Source organism: Delphinus delphis, chromosome 10 (assembly GCF_949987515.2).
Source record: "Delphinus delphis chromosome 10, mDelDel1.2, whole genome shotgun sequence".
NCBI lineage: Eukaryota > Metazoa > Chordata > Mammalia > Artiodactyla > Delphinidae > Delphinus > Delphinus delphis.
In genome coordinates, this window is record NC_082692.2 from 70,065,264 (window position 1) to 70,084,108 (window position 18,845).

The 18,845-nt window shown below is 42.5% G+C and overlaps 1 protein-coding gene across 1 annotated transcript in view; it reads left to right on the forward strand.

Moving 5' to 3' along the window:
* CACNA2D3 (calcium voltage-gated channel auxiliary subunit alpha2delta 3) overlaps window positions 1–18,845 on the forward strand; it is a 784,136-nt gene that overhangs the window by 623,958 nt on the left and 141,333 nt on the right. Inside the window, exons 22-27 of the mRNA XM_060022702.1 lie at window positions 1,205–1,250; window positions 1,410–1,507; window positions 2,976–3,069; window positions 6,016–6,111; window positions 9,669–9,790; window positions 12,490–12,570. Of these exons, the coding sequence (XP_059878685.1) occupies window positions 1,205–1,250; window positions 1,410–1,507; window positions 2,976–3,069; window positions 6,016–6,111; window positions 9,669–9,790; window positions 12,490–12,570 (537 nt within the window). The remainder of the gene's footprint in view (window positions 1–1,204; window positions 1,251–1,409; window positions 1,508–2,975; window positions 3,070–6,015; window positions 6,112–9,668; window positions 9,791–12,489; window positions 12,571–18,845) is intronic.

Genomic DNA, 18,845 nt, shown 5'->3' on the forward strand with positions numbered 1-18,845 from the left:
GTGGATGCTCAGTAAATATATGGAAGGAAGAATGGGAGGGAGGGAGGGAGGAGTGGAGGGAAGAAGAAAGGGAAGAAAGGATGGATGGATGCATAGATTGTCCTAGGGACTAATCACTATTCCGTTCAACCCTCTCATGCAGTCTGTGAGTTAGGCACTATTACCCACATCTTCTGACTATAAGTCAAAGAGTTGAAGCGACATTCCCAACATCATTCAACCAGAAGGTGTTGGAGCCAGGATATGGCCACTTGGGTCATATAGTATGATATTCTATATAATTCATTGCCTACTTCCTATAAAATCAAACAGGAGTGTGTGATGATAGTTCTAGTGTTTTGCTATTTATTTTGTACATTTGTATTTGAGGAGGAAACTGGAATCCTGAGTGCAGTAAGATACTGTTGGTCACTTGGGAAACTGACATTCTCAAAAATTGGAGTTCCTGAGGTTGTCACTCAGAAGTGTTTGTCTGCTTATGACCCATCAAAATGAAGTCACATAAAGACACAAGGAAAAAGAGTGATTTCACAGAGTTAGGGTGTCTCGGGTATTTTATATATAAAAACTCCCCAATTCCCTGCAGGCCTCAGTTCTTCTAGCTACCTCTCCAGACTGATGATTCATTTTAACTTAGCATCCTGTATCAACTAGCAATTTTTGCTGGTCAAAAACAGTTGAGTATTGGCAATCTCATATCATTCAACCTATAATTTCACCCTCACAACCACCTGTCAGTTAGGGACTATTATTATTACTGCTTTGCACGTGAAGAAAGAGTAAATCAACCTGCTAACATCACACAGCAGTTTAGTGGCCCACCCAATTTCCCAACTCAGGCTGTACTGTACGGGCCTCCAAAGTTGGTGTCTCCACCATCTTGCTAAGCTTCTCTCCCAGGACTCACTGGTGCATCATTTATCTTCAGGGAGTTAAGGCTTTCCTGGGAGACTGCCAGGGAAAGTTGCAGTGGTGGCTGAGTGAGGTGGACGTGGGGGGAAGGTTCTGCCTGGGAACAGAACTTGTTTCCTATGTGCAAAGTCCCTTTTCTCAGGCAGGTATCTTTGGTGTTGATGTCTACCCTTAACCCCCACCCCCCATGGCCTTGCCCTAGAACATTTGAAGCACAGGAGAGCATGAGGGGGGTGGTCAGTGCCCCACACAGATGGTACTTACTCATGATGCCCTTCTCCTTGACCTCCAGGCCTGCATGACTTAGAACACCCTGATGTGTCCTTGGCAGACGAATGGTAAGAATGGAATGATTCTTCCTCGGCATTGGTGTTTATTACCCTCTTTGATTTCAAGTTGTCTGTATTCCCTTGCCCAGTTCTCCTGGTTCAAAAGCAAAGGAAAGTGATGCCATAAATATGTACATGTTCTTGTTTTGGGCCATGTCACATTCCTAGGTCCTACTGCAACACTGACGTACACCCAGAGCACCGTCATCTATCTCAACTAGAAGCTATTAAGCTCTACCTCAAAGGCAAAGAACCTCTGCTCCAATGTGAGTGTGCTTCCAAATGCATGTGTGTGTGCCTATGGTGGTTGGACGGTGTGTGTGTGTGTGTGTGTGTGCGTGAACTCAAGACCATATTTCCCCTCAGTTTTCATGGGAAGCTTTGCTTTGGCCGAGATGATCAGTCACATTAAATCCAGCCAAATATCTGCTTCCTGTAGGAACAGGAAAAGGAATGTGGGTTACCAAGAGTCATGCAGAGTCCCCAATCCCAGTTTAACACTTCACATTGGATTTTTCCCCTTACCAAACCATTTAGTCAAGCGCCTGAGTAACATGAAAATGTTTCAACTGGGAGGGGACTGTCGATATCTGCTTTTTTATTTTACAAAGAGAAACAAGGGGTGGAAATAGGATTTGTCTCATCCAAGGCCATAATCTAGGCCTCCTGGTTCTGTCCGGTGTGGGATTGCCACTGTGACATGTTGCTTTTTGCACTGTATATTCTTCTGCCCCTCCTCCTACAGAGTGCCCTCTGAGGGAGCTCAGTGAGTCAGAAATGGCCAGTAGCTGGTGACGGGGGCAGGGAAAGGGGGGCAGAGAGAGAGCAGCAGCAGGCCTGATGCTCACCAAGTGCAAGAACAGTCCCTGAACAAGGATAAATTAGTTCCAGTAGCTAATATTTGGATATATGGATGTATATCCATATATAGTATGTGCCATTATTTTCATTACTTTGTATATTAAGATTTATATATATATATAATTATATATTATTCATTTTAAATTTATATATTATCTCAATTTATTCATTGTCTTTTTGATTGTGAGTTATTTCCAGTTTTTGCTTTTATAACAAAACTGCACTGTCTTCTTGGCCACCAGCTAAGGTGATGACTGGCCTGCTAGGTGATAAAGCTGTAGGGCTCTAGGATGCCTCTGCTAGATTCATGATATCCTCCTGATTCCTTGGCCTCTTCCACAGAGCTCTATCAAGAATTCGTTTGGATAAGGACAGATGTCCTACTTTAAAATGAAAAAAAAAAAAAATCTTAGATGGAAGGAATGACAAAATAAGAGTCCCAGACGTTCTTAAGCCCCTTTCCCTTACAACCAAGATCAGGGCCCTGAAGAATTGCAAATTTTGATAGAGGACAGAAATGGGGATGAAAAGAGCAAACTGAGGAGTGCTGCCTTCTGATCTCCGAATCCCAGAGCTGGCGTGCTGGTCTATGGCATGAACTAATAGATGGGGAGGGAAAGTAGAAAACTGAAGCGTGAGACACCCACGACTCTCAATTTACTATCATCTCATCCAAATGCTTTGGGGGCCCTTGTGTTGTGGCATATCAGGTGTCAACTGTTTCATATTTTCAGCTGGTGGGAGGTTAACGCAGGAACACACCATAGGAGAAAGTAGCCTGTAAATACTGTAAAATGAGCCCAGTGTGCACTTCTCATGCTACAATTTGGGGTCTAGCCAAAGCCATCTTCTCAAGTCTATCCCTCCCAACAGGTGATAAAGAATTGATACAAGAAGTCCTTTTTGATGCTGTGGTGAGTGCTCCCATTGAAGCCTATTGGACCAGCCTTGCCCTCAACAAATCTGAGTAAGTGGTTGCACGTGTCCCCCTTTCATGGCCATTTCCCCACAAGCCGTCCGAAATATGGTTATGGTTTAAAGAACTAAACTGTTTTAGGAGGCTGGTGTTAAAGTTCTTTAATTTTCCCCAAAGCTCCAAACCACAAGAGCTAGAGCAGATTAGCGGCTCTGGCTTGGATGGCAAGCTCCTGGGTTTGACATATAATTTGTTTGAGTTTTAACATTACATGAAATTTGGTATGCTGAGGTAGGGTGACACTTCCGAGAGAGAGGGAGGCGGAAGGAGCATTTTGCTTCCTGCCCTGCCATGGCTCCCTCACCTTCACTGTCTAGAGGGAACTTGGGATCTGGGCCAGGCTAGGTTGTGAGGAGGACAGGGAAGTGAGAGCTCTATTTCATTAGGGTGTCAGATATAACCCTGCAGTTTTATTTCTGAAGTGGAGGATGTAGGGGGAGGAGGGCAGGCAATGGTAGTTGTTGTCAAAGACGAGGGTGAGAACTGCTTCAGCAGCTTATTTTTAATATTAATACTAGTATTTTACTATTTTAAGTAGGCTGTTAACAATTAAAAATAAGAGAGACAATTATTCCTTTTTCCTTATACCTTCATGTCATACATTATTCAGTTCTCTCTCCTTTTTTATTCTTTATTAGCTCCTTTCCTTTTTTTATCTTGTTTTGTATATTTTCCTATATCAGGTCTATTTTTCATTCTGTTCTCATTTTCATTCACTCATTCATCAAATATTGACTGCACGTCTGTTATGTTCCAGGCACTGGGCTAGGTATTGGTGAAATCGAGGTAACTCAATCAAACACAGTCCTCACCATCATGGTACCTGTGATATATAGTGTGCTATATGATTAAGAATTGTGATAACTATGAAGGAAAATTAGACATGTAGGCAGTAACAAGACTTAGAGTGGAGATAGAAGACAGGAAAGGCTTTTCTGAGCAGGAACTAGTTCAAGGGTTCCCTGGGAGCATTCCAGGGAATTGGAACAGTATGTGCAAAGGCCCTGAGGTGAGACAGTATTTGACATGGTTGAGGAATTTAAAGAAGGCCAACAGAACTGATATGTAGAGCATAGGCTGGAAGATGTTAGGAGACAAGGGTACAGTAGGGCCTGGTGGTTCAGGACCTTGGGAATCAGATTAAGGATTTTGGATTTTATACTCAGAATATTGGAAAATCATTGAAGAATTTTAAGAACGACATTTTAAGATTTTAAGAAGGAGATGATCGGATTTGCATTTTTAAAAAAGACCCTTCTACTGCTATGTGGATAATAGAATGTAATGGGGGTAAGAAAAATAGTAAAGGCTCCTACAGCAGTTCAAGGGATTTGCCACTTGGACCAAGGCAGTGGCAGTGGGCACAGAGACAAGGGATTTACTTGTGGCATGCTTTGGAAGTAAGACCCCCAGGACTTGGTGGTGGGTTCACGCTGTGAGGGTAGGGAGGCTGAGCTGTCAAGGATCATTCTCAGGTTAATGACATCAATATCTGGGTAGATAGTGGTGCCATTTCCTAGGACAGGAGACAGTGAAGGAAGAGCGGGTTTGGGACTGGACATGGCCAGAATTCTTTTCTAGACATTTTGTAGTTAAAATGACTCCTAAGCATAGATGTAAGGTAGGTAGTTTAATACATGAGTCTGGACTCCCAAAGATATGACCACTCTCATTATATTTGGGGGTATCCTTGGACTGCTTACCTGCATGGATCTTATTCCCTGGGAGGTTTGGAAAGAGTCAAAGCCTTTCCTGTGATTGCATTCTCTAGTGGAAATGTTTCTTTTAGGTTCTCATGAAACTCAAAATCCTGTGGAAAGATTGCTGATTCACCCCTAACAGATGCTAAAGATTTCCAAAATGGTAGCTTGCATTGTAGTCCACATCTGTAACTGATTGGGCATCCCGACTTTACAATTTGCTGTAGGCTACGAGCAGAAACAAATGCATAATGTTTGTTTTTATTCATCCCTTAAATACTTAAAGGTAGTATTGACCACTTTGACAACCATCAGAGATCAAGTAACTAAATTATCTTATACTGAAGATGACTTGGATAAAGCTTGGAATCAAATTGCTACTAGCATCTAGGGTGGGAAGCAAACTCAGGAATCAGTATTCTCTTCATATTTTTTTGTAGAATAAAATTATGTATTTGTGGAGAAAGACCATTTGCTGTTTTTCTGAAGAAGTATCCACTGAGAAAACCCTGAAGAACATGTTCAAACATATAAAATTTGCCTTGAATGTTGAAAAAAAAATCTTTGCTGAATTTTCAAATGAGTCTTCTTTGCTAAGGCTGTCCTTAGAGTTCCTATGTGTGGCGTCCTGTAGGGCTATTTACAGAAGTCATTTCTTTACTCATCCCTCTGGGGTTGGTGGTGAGGATAAGGCCTATTCTTTAGTAGAAGTTACCAGTTGGTGCCCCCAAAATGGTGTAGAATTCAAGTCCTAAACATTTCCAGGCTGTGGGATACTACAGACTTGAGTCAGTGACTCAGTTGCTTCTTTTCGCTAATGGCAGATTCCACTAATGGTCTCAGAACCAAGAATAGGCTTGGTAGCATCAGATGAAACAGCTAGCTCTAAGGCTTTTCTTCCTCTCCTCAAAGTTGGCCTGCTCTTTCTGAACTTGCACCCAGAACCTTGAGATAAAGGTGTGTGTATTTAGCATTCGGGATGCATTTATTTCCTCCTGCTGCTTCTTTGGTCATGGACTTCTTAGTTTTTCTGGCAGGAATTACCATGAAAACTTTTGTAAGGAATAAGAGTTTGCATCCTGTGTGTGCATGTGTGCATATGTTTCTATAATTTCTTCCAAAATTTCAGGCTTCAAGACTGTTATTTCATAAAACATTCCATGAGTCTTAAAATGCAGAAGCCATTATCTGCTTACTGTCTGGCAGAATCCCCCTGATTCCTTCTGCTCTGTTTCAGGAATTCTGACAAGGGTGTGGAGGTGGCCTTCCTCGGCACTCGCACAGGCCTCTCGAGAATCAACCTGTTTGTTGGGGCCGAGCAGCTCACCAATCAGTAAGTAGGGAGCTCCTGAAGTGGGACAGTGAAAGGGAAGCTTATACCATTTATTGATTCCACCAGCAGTAGAAACAAAATTCAGGCCACCCCAGGCCTGTTGACATTTTTCCTCTCCGTTCTACCTCGGGGGCCGCAGTGTATGTCTTCACCTGCCCATTGTTGGCCCTTCCACGACTCTGTGTTTTTCACGCTTGTTGGCTTCTGTCCACTGTCCTGGAGTCCTCTCCCGCCCTGGTGAGTCATTTCGCTCAACTCTGGAGATGGTGTGGCTGGTAGGGGAACAGCCAGTGGGAGGACTCACTCACCTCCTGACAAATGACTGGAGGGCATTCAGCTGTCCCGCAGCTCTGCTGAGGAATTCCTGCCTGTCCCGAGAAGCAGTGTTTCAAGTCTGGTGTTTATTTGTTTGTATATGTTTTAGTAAATCTCTGTGCCTCAGCTCGGAGACTGAGGGCCTGTAGAGCCCCACACTCGGGAGCAGGCATTCTGGTGGCTCTCGGGTTTGACAGTGTTTCCTTGTTCTTCTAAAGAGACCCAGATGGACAGTGGGCAGAGTGTCACCAAGTTCAGTACCCAGATGCCTTTTAAAATAATTAATTAATTAATTAATTTTATTTTATTTATTTTTGGCTGCGTTGGGTCTTTGTTGCTGCATGCGGGCTTTTCTCTAGTTGCGGCGAGCGGGGGCTACTCTTCATTGCAGTGTGCGGGCTTATTGCAGTGGCTTCTCTTGTTGCGGAGCACAGGCTCTAGGTGCACGGGCTTCAGTAATTGTGGCACATGGGCTCAGTAGCTGTGGCTCGCGGGCTCTAGAGCGCAGGCTCAGTAGTTGTGGCGCATGGGCTTAGTTGCTCCACGGCACGTGGGATCCTCCTGGACTAGGGCTTGAGCCCATGTCCCCTGCATTGGCAGGTGGACTCTTAACCACTGCACCACCAGGGAAGCCCTCAGATGCCCTTTTATTTATTTATTATTTTTTTGTGTGTGTGGTACGCGGGCCTCACTGTTGTGGCCTCTCCCGTTGCGGAGCACAGGCTCCGGACGCACAGGCTCAGCGGCCATGGCTCACGGACCCAGCCACTCCGCGGCATGTGGGATCTTCCCGGACCGGGACACGAACCTGTGTCCCCTGCATCGGCAGGCAGACTCTCAACCACTGCGCCACCAGGGAAGCCCCAGGTGCCCTTTTAAACCACTGCTTGGCCCCTGTGTCTGTCTTCAGAGAGCCACAGGGTCTTAATTCTTCAAATTGGTATTTGACCAGAGCTGGTGTGAGCCTGGGAAGTCTTTCCTGAGCCCATTAATATGTTTTCTCAATTTCTTTTCTCTGAAGTAAGAGACATTATTAGGCCAGGGATGAATGGAGCCTAAGATTCAGAGAGTTTGCAAAGTGTGTGTTTGTGATTCCAGAGGTTACCATGGAACTTCACAAATCCTGACCTTCAGGGTCCCTGAGAGGGGGGAGGTGGGGATAATCAAGGCACAGGGTGGCCACCAATTTGAGAGGGGTTGGCCCATCAGGAGCCCAATGAGGAAACACTCCTGTCCCATTAAGCCCAGCTTAGCTGTGCTCTTGTGTCTCTTAGATGAGGCCCGGACACCCACCATATGATCTTTTAAGACCAGGTCTGGTAAGTGGCAGATCCATAGATTTTTGGATGCTTTGTGAACTGGCTTTTAATGCCCATCTGAGGACTCTTTCTTCCTCAACTTCTCAAATTTGTCATTTATGAAGTTGACTATAGTTGTGACTTGATTCTTTTCAACTCCTCTTTACCCCTGTACCCCCAAACAATTACTTTACAGAATGCAAGTTCTTAGGAAGGACTAGAAGTGTTGGGATACACATTGCCTTCTCCTTTTAGGACCCAGAGTGGCAAAGGGAGACACAGGAATAGACTTTCTAGTGCTCAGAGCAAAAAACTGTTGTATGTTTTGAGATTAAGACAAATAAACAAGAAAAGTACTAACAGCAACAAAACATAGCACCTTGCTAGTCTTATATACAGGTGATTGTGATGGATTTGAAATGTGGCAGGACCACACTCAGGACTGCTGGGATGTGTACCTGGTTCACCTCACTTGATACATCTGAAAAATGGGTTAATGATCTCCCTGGTTTACTGTGAGGATCAGAAAACCTTCGGATGTGAAACTGCTTTGGGAAGCTAAAAGTATCTACAACTATGAATTCTTTGTGACATTATTGTGACTCAAAGTGAATACTCATTGGTTATCTGGTTGGGTGAAACAATTCTTGTCTTCAGGAAAATCCTATCATTGATTCATGTAGAGGCACCTTGACTTCCATTGTCTTAGTGTCTTATACCTGCCTACCCACTCCAATCAAATGATATTTGTTGATACCCAACTATTTGGATGCGCTCTATTAGCCAGGTCTAGAAAGGTTTTAGAATTTCTATGTTTTTTTTTAAAGAGAGCATACAAGGAAGAGTTCAAAGTATTGGTGATAGGTCTGGGTAATAGAAAGTTCCCATCCTAGAGCTATACTATCATCAGGCTCCTACACTGAGGTTCTATCTCCTGTCCCCACCACATGCTTTTGGAATTAGATCCATTATAGTTCATGGCTTCTGTAACCTGCCACCATCCCCAATATTAATATATCCTGTGCTTTCAGTGTGGCCTTTTGGAGCACGTGTAGTAACACACATATAGCAACCTGTGATGTCAGCCTCCGCCGTATGGTTACTGCTCTCCTCCTAAGTCCTAAGTCAGTCCTAAGACAGTCCTAAGTCTAAGAAATTATCACTTCACAGCTTCCATTTAAAGCATAGAGAATGAAAAAACTCTTGGGCTTTAAGAATCCCATATATTTGTGTGAGCCACTTTCAGTTTACTTAGCCCCTTCACACATAGTGTTATGTTATTCTGATAGTATCGTGGTAAGTGTAATATTATTATTCCCACTTTGTAGATGAACAAATGGGGCTCGGAGACTCAGTAACTAACCCAAGTAACTCACCCAAGATCATTCAGCTCTGCCTAAAACCTAGACCTGTCTCACCCAACACCACAACAGTCCCTAGTATCCAGAAGTAAGAACAGTTCTGTTTGGCTGGAGGGTAGGGAGGGGGGGAAAGAAGCAAAGATCCCCATGTGGACCCATTTTTACCTCCTTTACCCTTTTTATAAGAAGAGAGAGATCTACCTAAGATGTTGATCCTCTCAAGGATATGTATCTGTGTGTTTGGATTTTAAGGCAAGACAAAGCTTTCTGACTCCCTTTGGTCTTCTGGTGTGATTTCTGGAGGCTTTGTTGGCTTGCTTCAGATGCTAAGACTATTAGTTCACTAGGTATACTAGGAAAAATCATTTCACCCACTGGAGTCTGACTGCCAGGACTCTACAAGATATTTCTGAGTAATCTGGGGTATACAATGTTACACAGGTCCTCTCTGTACTGAGAAAAGCAGGTTGGGGTTCTAAAAGCCAACATTATTTTTACCCAACAAAAGCTGCTGGCATGCACTCGTGTCTGGCTTTTCCTTGCTGAGTGGTGCCATGCTCTTCTTATTCTTTTCTATTTCAAGGGACTTCCTGAAAGCTGGAGACAAGGAGAACATCTTTAATGCAGACCATTTCCCTCTCTGGTACCGAAGAGCCGCTGAGCAGATTCCAGGGAGCTTTGTCTATTCGATCCCATTCAGCACAGGTGGGTGCCCTTGTTGGAGGCTGGCTGTGTCCCTTTGGTCCTGCTGGCCTGGGCATTGCGTGCAGAGTATGAGGGAGCAGGCTGGATGCTAAGGGAGCCAAATTCAGTCTTGAGAGCCAGTGTTGAATATTGGCCTAGCTCTGAACCAGTGACCAGTTCCATAAGTGTTGCTGCTCCAAATAAAAGGAAGCTTTAACTTAACCAGATTGTGTAAAAAGCACGTCAGGAAGCAGGACTGTTATTTTGTACCATGTGGAATTTGAATACAAACTTCTTAATAGATTTTTTTTTAATCTAAAATGTGATCATGGCCCTACTTAGAGAAAATTCATACAGCCATAACATCCATTGCCAGAACCTTCAGCAAGTCAGATCACTCTGGAGGCCCACAGTTCTCCATCAGAACTGATTTAAATCAACATGCAAGAGTAAGGACTAAGATTTTGTATAGCCTCGTGCTCTCCTGACAGGGAGCTGTGGTGACCAATGTGAGGCACATAGCCAATGATTCTTCCAGTCTTAAGGTTTTACGATATTGTAAAAAAAACTAAGATCACCTCCCTCCAAAAAAGAACGGAACATTACCTTATTTCAACCAGTTTTAGAAGCAAGACAAACTGGAAAATCTTTTCAATTGTCCTCGGCTTTTTCTTGTTTCATGCATCTGATATTTTTGGTGCTCAGTCTGTGTAAGGCTCTGTACCATGCCTTGTAGAAACTTCAGAGATGAATAAGACATAGTTCTATAAACTTGGATTGCTCTGGACAGTTCAATATATACTTATGTTTTATATTAGGGCCTTTTGTATTAATCTCTTGCAAGCATTCCCAAGTCAACCCTAATGGAGACTCTCTAGCGCTTAGTGTCATAGCCCCTCCCAGAGTTTTGGCACTTGCTCATTTCCATGAATGAAAACATCTTTAGAAATAAGGCTTTCAAAATTTGTGGAAGAGATGTTGGCAAGAGTTGTCTAATAATTATTTAAATGGACTCATTAGGAAGAGGGTCCCTCATTAATGAAGATATTCAAGGAAAGGCCAAGTGTTATTGTAGAAATTCCCTCCCTAGGTGGGGTTTTAGAGGGGATTATCAGTTAGGTTCCTTTAAGGACCAAGATTCTTGGAGTCTGTGCTCCTGTGGTGACAGGCCTATGTTTACCCACGGCCATGCACATACACGTGTTCTCAAATATAAATTTCCAGGTACTAAGGCTCTTTCTTTATATGTTTATCTGTATCACATTTCATTGCTGAAAATATCAACTAAGAGACAGTGGACTTTCTAATTCTGCTGCAAACCTATCAATAATAATGTCTTCTTTTATCGTGCAGTCTCATGATACTTTCTTTTTCGTAGTCTTCTAAAGAAAGAAATAGAACTTAGCTTGCTAGATCTGGACAGGAGCCATCAGGTTATCCAGAAGGGCTTTTTCCCAATACTGGACAGAGAGGAGGAGCTATGGGCAATGAGAGCATCTCCCAGAAGTGCTCTGTGTGTGTGTGTGTGTGTGTGTGTGTGTGTGTGCGTGCGCGCGCGCGCGCGTGCGTGATGGCTCCTCGTGTCAGTTTGCTTTGTTATTATTCACCATTTTTCCTACAAAGAATTATGTCTGGAAAAAAATTCTGATTAATTAAGGCTGGCTGTTGTCTAATTGGTTTTTGGCAGGTGGGGTTTTCACTGAACTTTCAATGAAATCGCATAATAAAAAAGGAATTTACCTTGTTCATGGTAAAGTTATGGATGACATAATATCTTAGGAGATTTCGTGGCCCCTTTAGATTTGGAGAAAATGTTAAAAATCACCACATGCAGGTGTTGTGGTGGAGCTCTCCCTCGTTTTTTTCTCCTGTGTGTTGAATACCTGTACGCACTGGAAAAGAAGCTGGTTTTTATTACAACTTAGACTCGGGCCAGAAAATTCTTAATTGCTTTGGTCATAAGTGTATTCACATTCAGATCTGCCTTCTCCCTGATTCTAAATTCAATTGGATTCCATTCAGCTCACATTCATTGAACCTTTTAAAAGGTAGGCACTGGACTAACAATTATTAACTACGGGCATTAGGAATTTGTGCTCAGCGTCTTTTAATTCATGAGTATTAGAAACATTGTTAGTAATTAAAAATCTCTTTATACTAATACCATATTGTTATCACATTAATAAGAGTTTGAGGTAAGGATTGCATTCCAGCTCTATCCCTGTTTAGAATGGTTTTGTTCAGAAAAACCATTCTTGAAATTAGAATTTTATAGATCAGTAAAGTTTTAACCAACAGATCAGAGCTAGAGTTCTCAACTCACTGTAAAATAATTTCAAAACTTTATCTCAAGCAGCTCTCCATGGCTATATTTAGAAAGGCAATATAAATATGAAAACTGACACGAGTAAACACTTATATTAGTAACCACAAATTTTTAAAAATGTGGTCCCTCCATGGTAGTTAATAATTTTGATGTGAAGCGGCTGGACATTCCCCATTGGGGGTGGTCATAACTCGGTGCAGTGATTCCTTCAGCTGAGAGGACCGCCCACCCAGCACCTATCGCCTCACAGGGCTGCCCAGCTCCGAGTTCTGGGAAGCAAGCCCCAGCAGTCTGCAAAACTGGTGACTGCAAACCAATACCATCACTCTCTTAACATAAGCTCTATGACTGTCTTCATTTTCGTCATCGTGTTTTGTTTTGTTTCTTCTTACAGGAACAGTTAACAAAAGCAATGTGGTGACAGCAAGTACCTCCATCCAGCTCCTGGATGAACGGAAGTCTCCCGTGGTGGCAGGTAAATGATGGATTTCAATCAATGAGTGTAAAGTAAGCATGGTGTCCATATCATTTGTCAACTACTTCCACGTATCAGAAACTTGGCTTTGAAAGGTAAAAAACATTAAAAACTACTTCCTCTTCATCTTAGCATCATCTTCTCCAATCCAGGGCTCTGAAACCTGGTGGAATTTGATGTGAAAGCAGAAATATTTCCTAGGATTTTATTCTTAAACTCTGAGCCAGTAAGAAATTGTTGGTGCGTGCAAAAGATCATTTCTGGACAGTAGGTGCCGTGAACACTTAAAGTAAGCTCCAGATCTTCCACTTCTATGTCATTAGGATAACAGGGGCCGTACAAGGAAATTGTGGGTTTGTTTTAGGCAAATACAAGCTGAAATGTGCACCTCTCTGGAGAGCGTGAGATTTTCATCGCCCTAATCCCCCTGAGTGATTAGAGTTAGATGTATCTACAGGTGCTGGGTTTGGGACCAGGAGAAAGCCAAAACATTTTATGATTGAGTCTTGAATTATCAAAGAAACCCTGTCTCTGGCTTTTCCCATCTCTCTCACTCTCAAGAGTATCAGTAGATTTTTGTGGCTGGCTGGCGGCTTTCATTGGTGGTATTTGGCCTAAAGGACCAGAAACTGCCACAAGCCCTCTTTTGAGGACAGCTGCTGAGAAAATGGAGCCTAAGGGCGTGTCTGGCACATTGTCTATTTCTGATAAATAATTGTTGGAGCCTTTGGTTGACGGATGGGTGAGACACTCCAAGTATCATCCTGATATTGGCTAGATTTACCAAAGGGAGTCATTTTGTTTTCAGTAGCCTCTCTCAGTAAGCTGTACCACAGGGTGATTTTGAACATCAGCTTCTGTGGTGGCTCCACACACTGAATATTTGTGGGAAGGAATTCAAATGGATCAGACATGTTTCAAGTGGTTGTTCTTTGGCTAGGAAATATTCCCTTTCCCCCCCACTTTATTTCTGATATAGCCTATACATCATAATTGTATTCTCATAGATTAGCAGGGATTGAAAGATTTGGGGACAGTTGTGCCCTGGTTATTCCTGGGTTTTTGGGTATAGCAAGAAAGACAGTCTTATGTATCTGACCTGTAAGCTCATCTTGAACTATGCAGACCTATAACTAATCAGCCAGGAGATAAGGGCTGTGAAAATTCAGGGCTGCTGTTCTTACTGTCGCATGTTCCTTGAGGAAAATAGGAGACAGGATCATTTAACTCAGCAAGATTTATTTTTGCTTAAAGGTCAGCCTTACTCGCCTCCAGGCTGACCCAGCCAGCTAGTTCTGGAGGCATGTTATCTCCCTGGAGTTGGGGCCACATGCAACAGCTGATAACGACATGGTCTGAACCAAACTGTCTGTCTGTGTGTTTGAAATTTCTTTCTAAAACCTTTTCCTTGAATTTCTCATTAAGTCATTATGAAGGATGCTCTGTTTTGGCCCTAAGATCACTGTGCCCATCCCAGCCACATCTGTCCAAGTTTACAAACTGTGTGCTCAAATGTTTCCAAATGGCTTATATTTCATAAATGTCTATTTGGCTGAGTATGGGCAAAGCATGGACTCAGCCTGGGCACTGCACTGTGTATCCAGTGTGGAGAAGACCATGACTTTTCCAAATGGCATGCTTGTCTACTGTTGAGTTATACAGTTGGCCAGAGACCACAGGCAAGTCATGAGACATGGTTGGCCCACCCTGAGTGGGTGGGAGAGACATATTCCTGTTTACTACGACTCACTATGTGTCAACTCGTACCCATTTTCAGAAGATAATTACAGAGCAAGACAAAGAAACAGGGTTATCCAAGGAACTGTATTTAGTCCTTACCTTCTAAATCTGATGATTATTAATCTTCTTTTTTAAAGCGGGTCTTATAGACATAAGATAAAACAGAATTGCTCAGTTTTGATCTTGAAGGCTGACATGGATGCAGCACCGTGAAGGCAGTGACTTCAAAAGGACCTTTATGTCTCAAAAAGCAGAGAGTCCTCTTCAGCACTTCCCCCAAATTTCATTGACTCTGACTCACCCATCATGTCACTGGGTAATTAGGTTTGGTCACTTTCTTCTGTGTATTCTCCGCAAATTTAAGTAGACATTGTTTACTACTCTAAAATTTAAAAGCCCATTTTAATTGGGGAAGAAACCTTGTTTTGGCAGGTGAAGATGAATAGGTGAGCAGGCTTTTCCCCCACCAGTGTACTTCCAACAGCAGATGGGATACAGCCAACTGACAGCAATTTGGGGCTTCAATGAAATCCTTGTGTTAAATTGAAATTTTTCTGAAAGGAAAGGTGTACAATTTTAGTTTATTATCAAGGACTACTTTGAAAAGCCTGCACTGCTCCCAGATCTGATCTGGTGTTCTCATGTTCATTGGCTACATATGTCTGTTTGAGATAGAAAGTTTCTTGTTTTGGTTTTGTGTGTGTATCTCTGTGTGTGTGTGTGTGTGTGTGTGTGTGTGTGTGTGTGTGTGTGTGTGTGTGTGTGTGTGTGTGTGTGTGTGTGTGTGTGTGTGTGTGATTCTCTTCTTTCTCTCTTTTTTTCTTGTTTTTTTTTTTTTCCAAACAAAACATTTAGATAGTCATCTGTCAATGACATCTTTGAAGAAAGGGCAGTCAGTCAGACTGGGCCGGATTCCATTTATACGTCAGCCTCTGTGCATAAATGGGCCCCATACATCTTCTTGGCCTATGACATTGCTTACAGTCCTTCTCTTGAGGAACTTGCCAACTCTCCAGCTGCCACTAGCATGCTAAATTTGCTTCATTGCTTTCCCACTGCAAAGGAAGAAGTGGTATGACTTTCTCTTTGGCCCACCAAGTCTCTCCAGAGCCCTGGAACCTGCTGTGTGTGTCAGGACCCTAATCCATTTTTCTGTTGTTATTGGAGATGCAAGCCTGGGACTGTAAGGTCCACGTAGGTTTGTCACTTACTCTATAACTTGCTAAATGTGTGGTCTTGGGTCCCTGAAGTTCTATCTAAAATAGGGTTGGGATTATTATCTCTCTCACCTTACTCTGGGTTGATTTGGGGATAAAAAGAGAAAACAAACAAGAAAATATCTGGATATGTGGAAGTATAAAATTGCTAGGATTTGAGGTGGCCCATTTTTATCTTCAAGTTGGCAGTATACCTATGCATTCATTTGCTCATTTATTCAATAAATATTTCCTGACCTCGTGCTTTTGCCAGCACTCTAGATACAAATGAATAATAACCGGGCCCTGTAATTGACAGTTCCTCCCACAGCCCCCTGTCCCTCCCCACCAGAGAACTTTAAAAGAGCAGCTATTTTTAAAGCTATGTCTACACAGGACAAGTGAATTGAAAAGCTGAGCAGTCATCTAGAAGCTCCTAGAGGTCAAAGACTTCGTACTTTTCATCTTCTGTCCTTCACAGCATAACCCGATGGAGTCCCTGGAGCATAGTGGACCCTCAGTGAGGCTTCTATAAATTGAATTGAACTTGCAGAAACCTATTTGCCCTTACTTAGTTGTTATTGACTTGAGTTCCATAAATTACCTAGATCATGTTGTTAATTCTCCACTCCACTCTCAATGGAGAGACCAGGCCCAATAGAACAAGAGTCATAGACACTGTTTCCATCATGCTAGGGTGGAAATGACCTGGAGAAGAAAATAAATTCATTGAGGGGAGGAATTGAGCCAAGTTGGAAGGTATAACCATGCAGGGAATTTCTTCCCCTCCTTGGGGTGTTTGTCTGACCTTCTGTATTCTCCTTCTAGACTCTCGCTCTGAGAAATACAAAATACTTAATCTCAGTTTTTGATAAGAAGTTCATATTACTGAATTTTTTAAGTACTAGGTAATAAATTCTGAATTATTTACATTTGCTTTAAAATGTAAATTTTAGCGTATCAAAATCTAAAATCTCTTCTAAGATGTTCTAGTTTCATTTCTTGAATAAATTATAAACGCTCCAGAGACAAGGACCATCCCAATTACCTTTTTATTTCTAGTGCCAAGTGTGAGGGCTGATGTGGTAAATATGTCAAAATACTGACTAAGTGACTTGAGAAAGATGGGTTTCGTATTTACTTGCTCTCTGTAGGTACATACACTTGCACAGTTTACTGACCAAACAATAGGAACACAGTACTTGACCAAACTCTAAGAGAGTCACTCAGCAGCTAAAACTGTAATCCACACCATAGTAAAATGATACAGACCAATATGGATATTTTAAGGAGTAGAAAAACTGTTTAGTGTCCATTCCTAATGGCAACTGTGTTAGCCCAGTAGTTGTCCCTGCATCAGCAGATGTCTTTTCTGAGGTCCAAGCATCTAACCTGATGCTTAGAATAGCTAATCTGATCAGCAACAGACATTATAGGCATTATAGGCATTGGTTATAGAAATTAATATTTTTAACAGATTTATTGAGATATGATTTACATACCAAAAATTCACCTGTTTTAAGTATAAAATTTAATGATTACTAGTAAATCTGGGGGGGCTCTGATCTATTCCTTTGCAGGGAACACATACCACATTAGATCCATTCACTGGGGGAAATTGGAAAATGTGGGTTAAATGGTCTCATTTGCATAATTCTGGGCAGTGTAATGAAGGGGGATGCTTGATATTAGGACAAAGGATCTCATTTTAACCAGATGATTAAGAAAGAGATTGCTTAACATCAATGACCATTAGCTTTTGTCAGGTACATGCTGTTTAAACTGAGTGTACTATTTAATATACAGCTTTCCTTAGAATTGGGTAAATAATGTTGCCAAAATGTTATAGGCAAATATTCAGCTTATCAACTTTCCTTTGGTGGGATTTCATATATTTGGTGTATATGAGTTAACTGGTATTTAGGAATTATGTGTCAATTCTACATGGATAAACTTCTAGTTTGTAGATCTGAGCAAAGGGAATGTTTTATCATAGCAGAAATTAATACTTACTGATTAGATTAGTTGTTCTCAACCAGGAGCAGTTTTGACCCCCAGGAGACATTTGACAACATCTGGAAACATTTTTGATTGTCATGACTGGTTAGGAGGGGAGCTACTGGCATCCAGTGGGTAGAGGCCAGGGATGCTGCCAAACATCCTACAAGGCACAGGACAGCCCCCCAACAGCAAAGGATTGTCTAGTCCACAATGTCAGTAGAGGTGAGATTGAGAAATGCTAGATTAAACTGACAGACAAACTTCAATTCTTGGTGCTTTCAAATTCAGTGTTTTCCCTTATAGGCTCATTTACAAAAAGATGTTTCATTTCTTCATTTTCTAATTAAATAATTCAATAAATAAATAAATAAATATATATATATATGGCATCGACTATGTACGTAATGCTGAGGGTACAGCTGAGAACAAGCACCCCAAAGGGCATTTTGGAGCGAGTCAGGGGATGATGATTCATACAGTGAGAGGGCACTGTTGGCATCCCCACCCTGAGGCTGGGGTGGCAGCTGCCCAGTGAAGACCCATTCCGACTAAGTTGCTGCCAGTGGAGGGGAGCCTCCACTTGTGTGGGAGGTACAGACAACAGACAAGTGTGGCACGAATGGGAGGAAGAAAGGTGGGAAGGAGGGAGGGAGGGAGGGAGAGGGAATTTCTGGTAGTGGCTAATGCTCTGTAGAAAATGAAGTGTGGTTGGGAGTAGCAAAGGCAGGGAAGAACACTCATGTTCATGCTTGCATATGACAGAGGCAATGCTTCTCCAGATTGGGGGAAGATGGGGGCTCAGAGAAGGCCTCCCCGAGAAGGTGACATGAGTAGAGACCGGAATGATGAGATACAGCCATTATACAAAGATCTGTGGGAAGAGCATTCCAAGCAGAGGGAACAAGATTCCGGGAATCTTGAATGAGATCCCCCATACATGTTGTGTCTAGATGGGTTCTGTGAGACACAAATGAGTTTCTCAGGTTTGGGTGGTATTTACTAGGATCTAAATGCACCGCTGATGGGCAGATGGGCAGATGCCCCGGGGGGGAGGTGAGTAACCCAAGGCAAGTCTTTGCTCTAAATGTCAGCTATGAGGTGGGGCTTTTTATATATTTGACATTTGCTTTTTTAAGTTGACTGGTGGGTGCCGTGAAGGGACAAAAGGAGGTCAAGGCCTGTAGGAATGACAACAGCAAACTTCATAGAAATGGATTAGTGATGTAGCTACTAATTATGCTGTATTTCAAGTCCGCAACAGAATCTGAGTTAGAGTTGGCCACGTAGAACAGCTGCTCTGCATAGTGCGGGTAGCCAGTGACAGGGCACGCTGAGGAT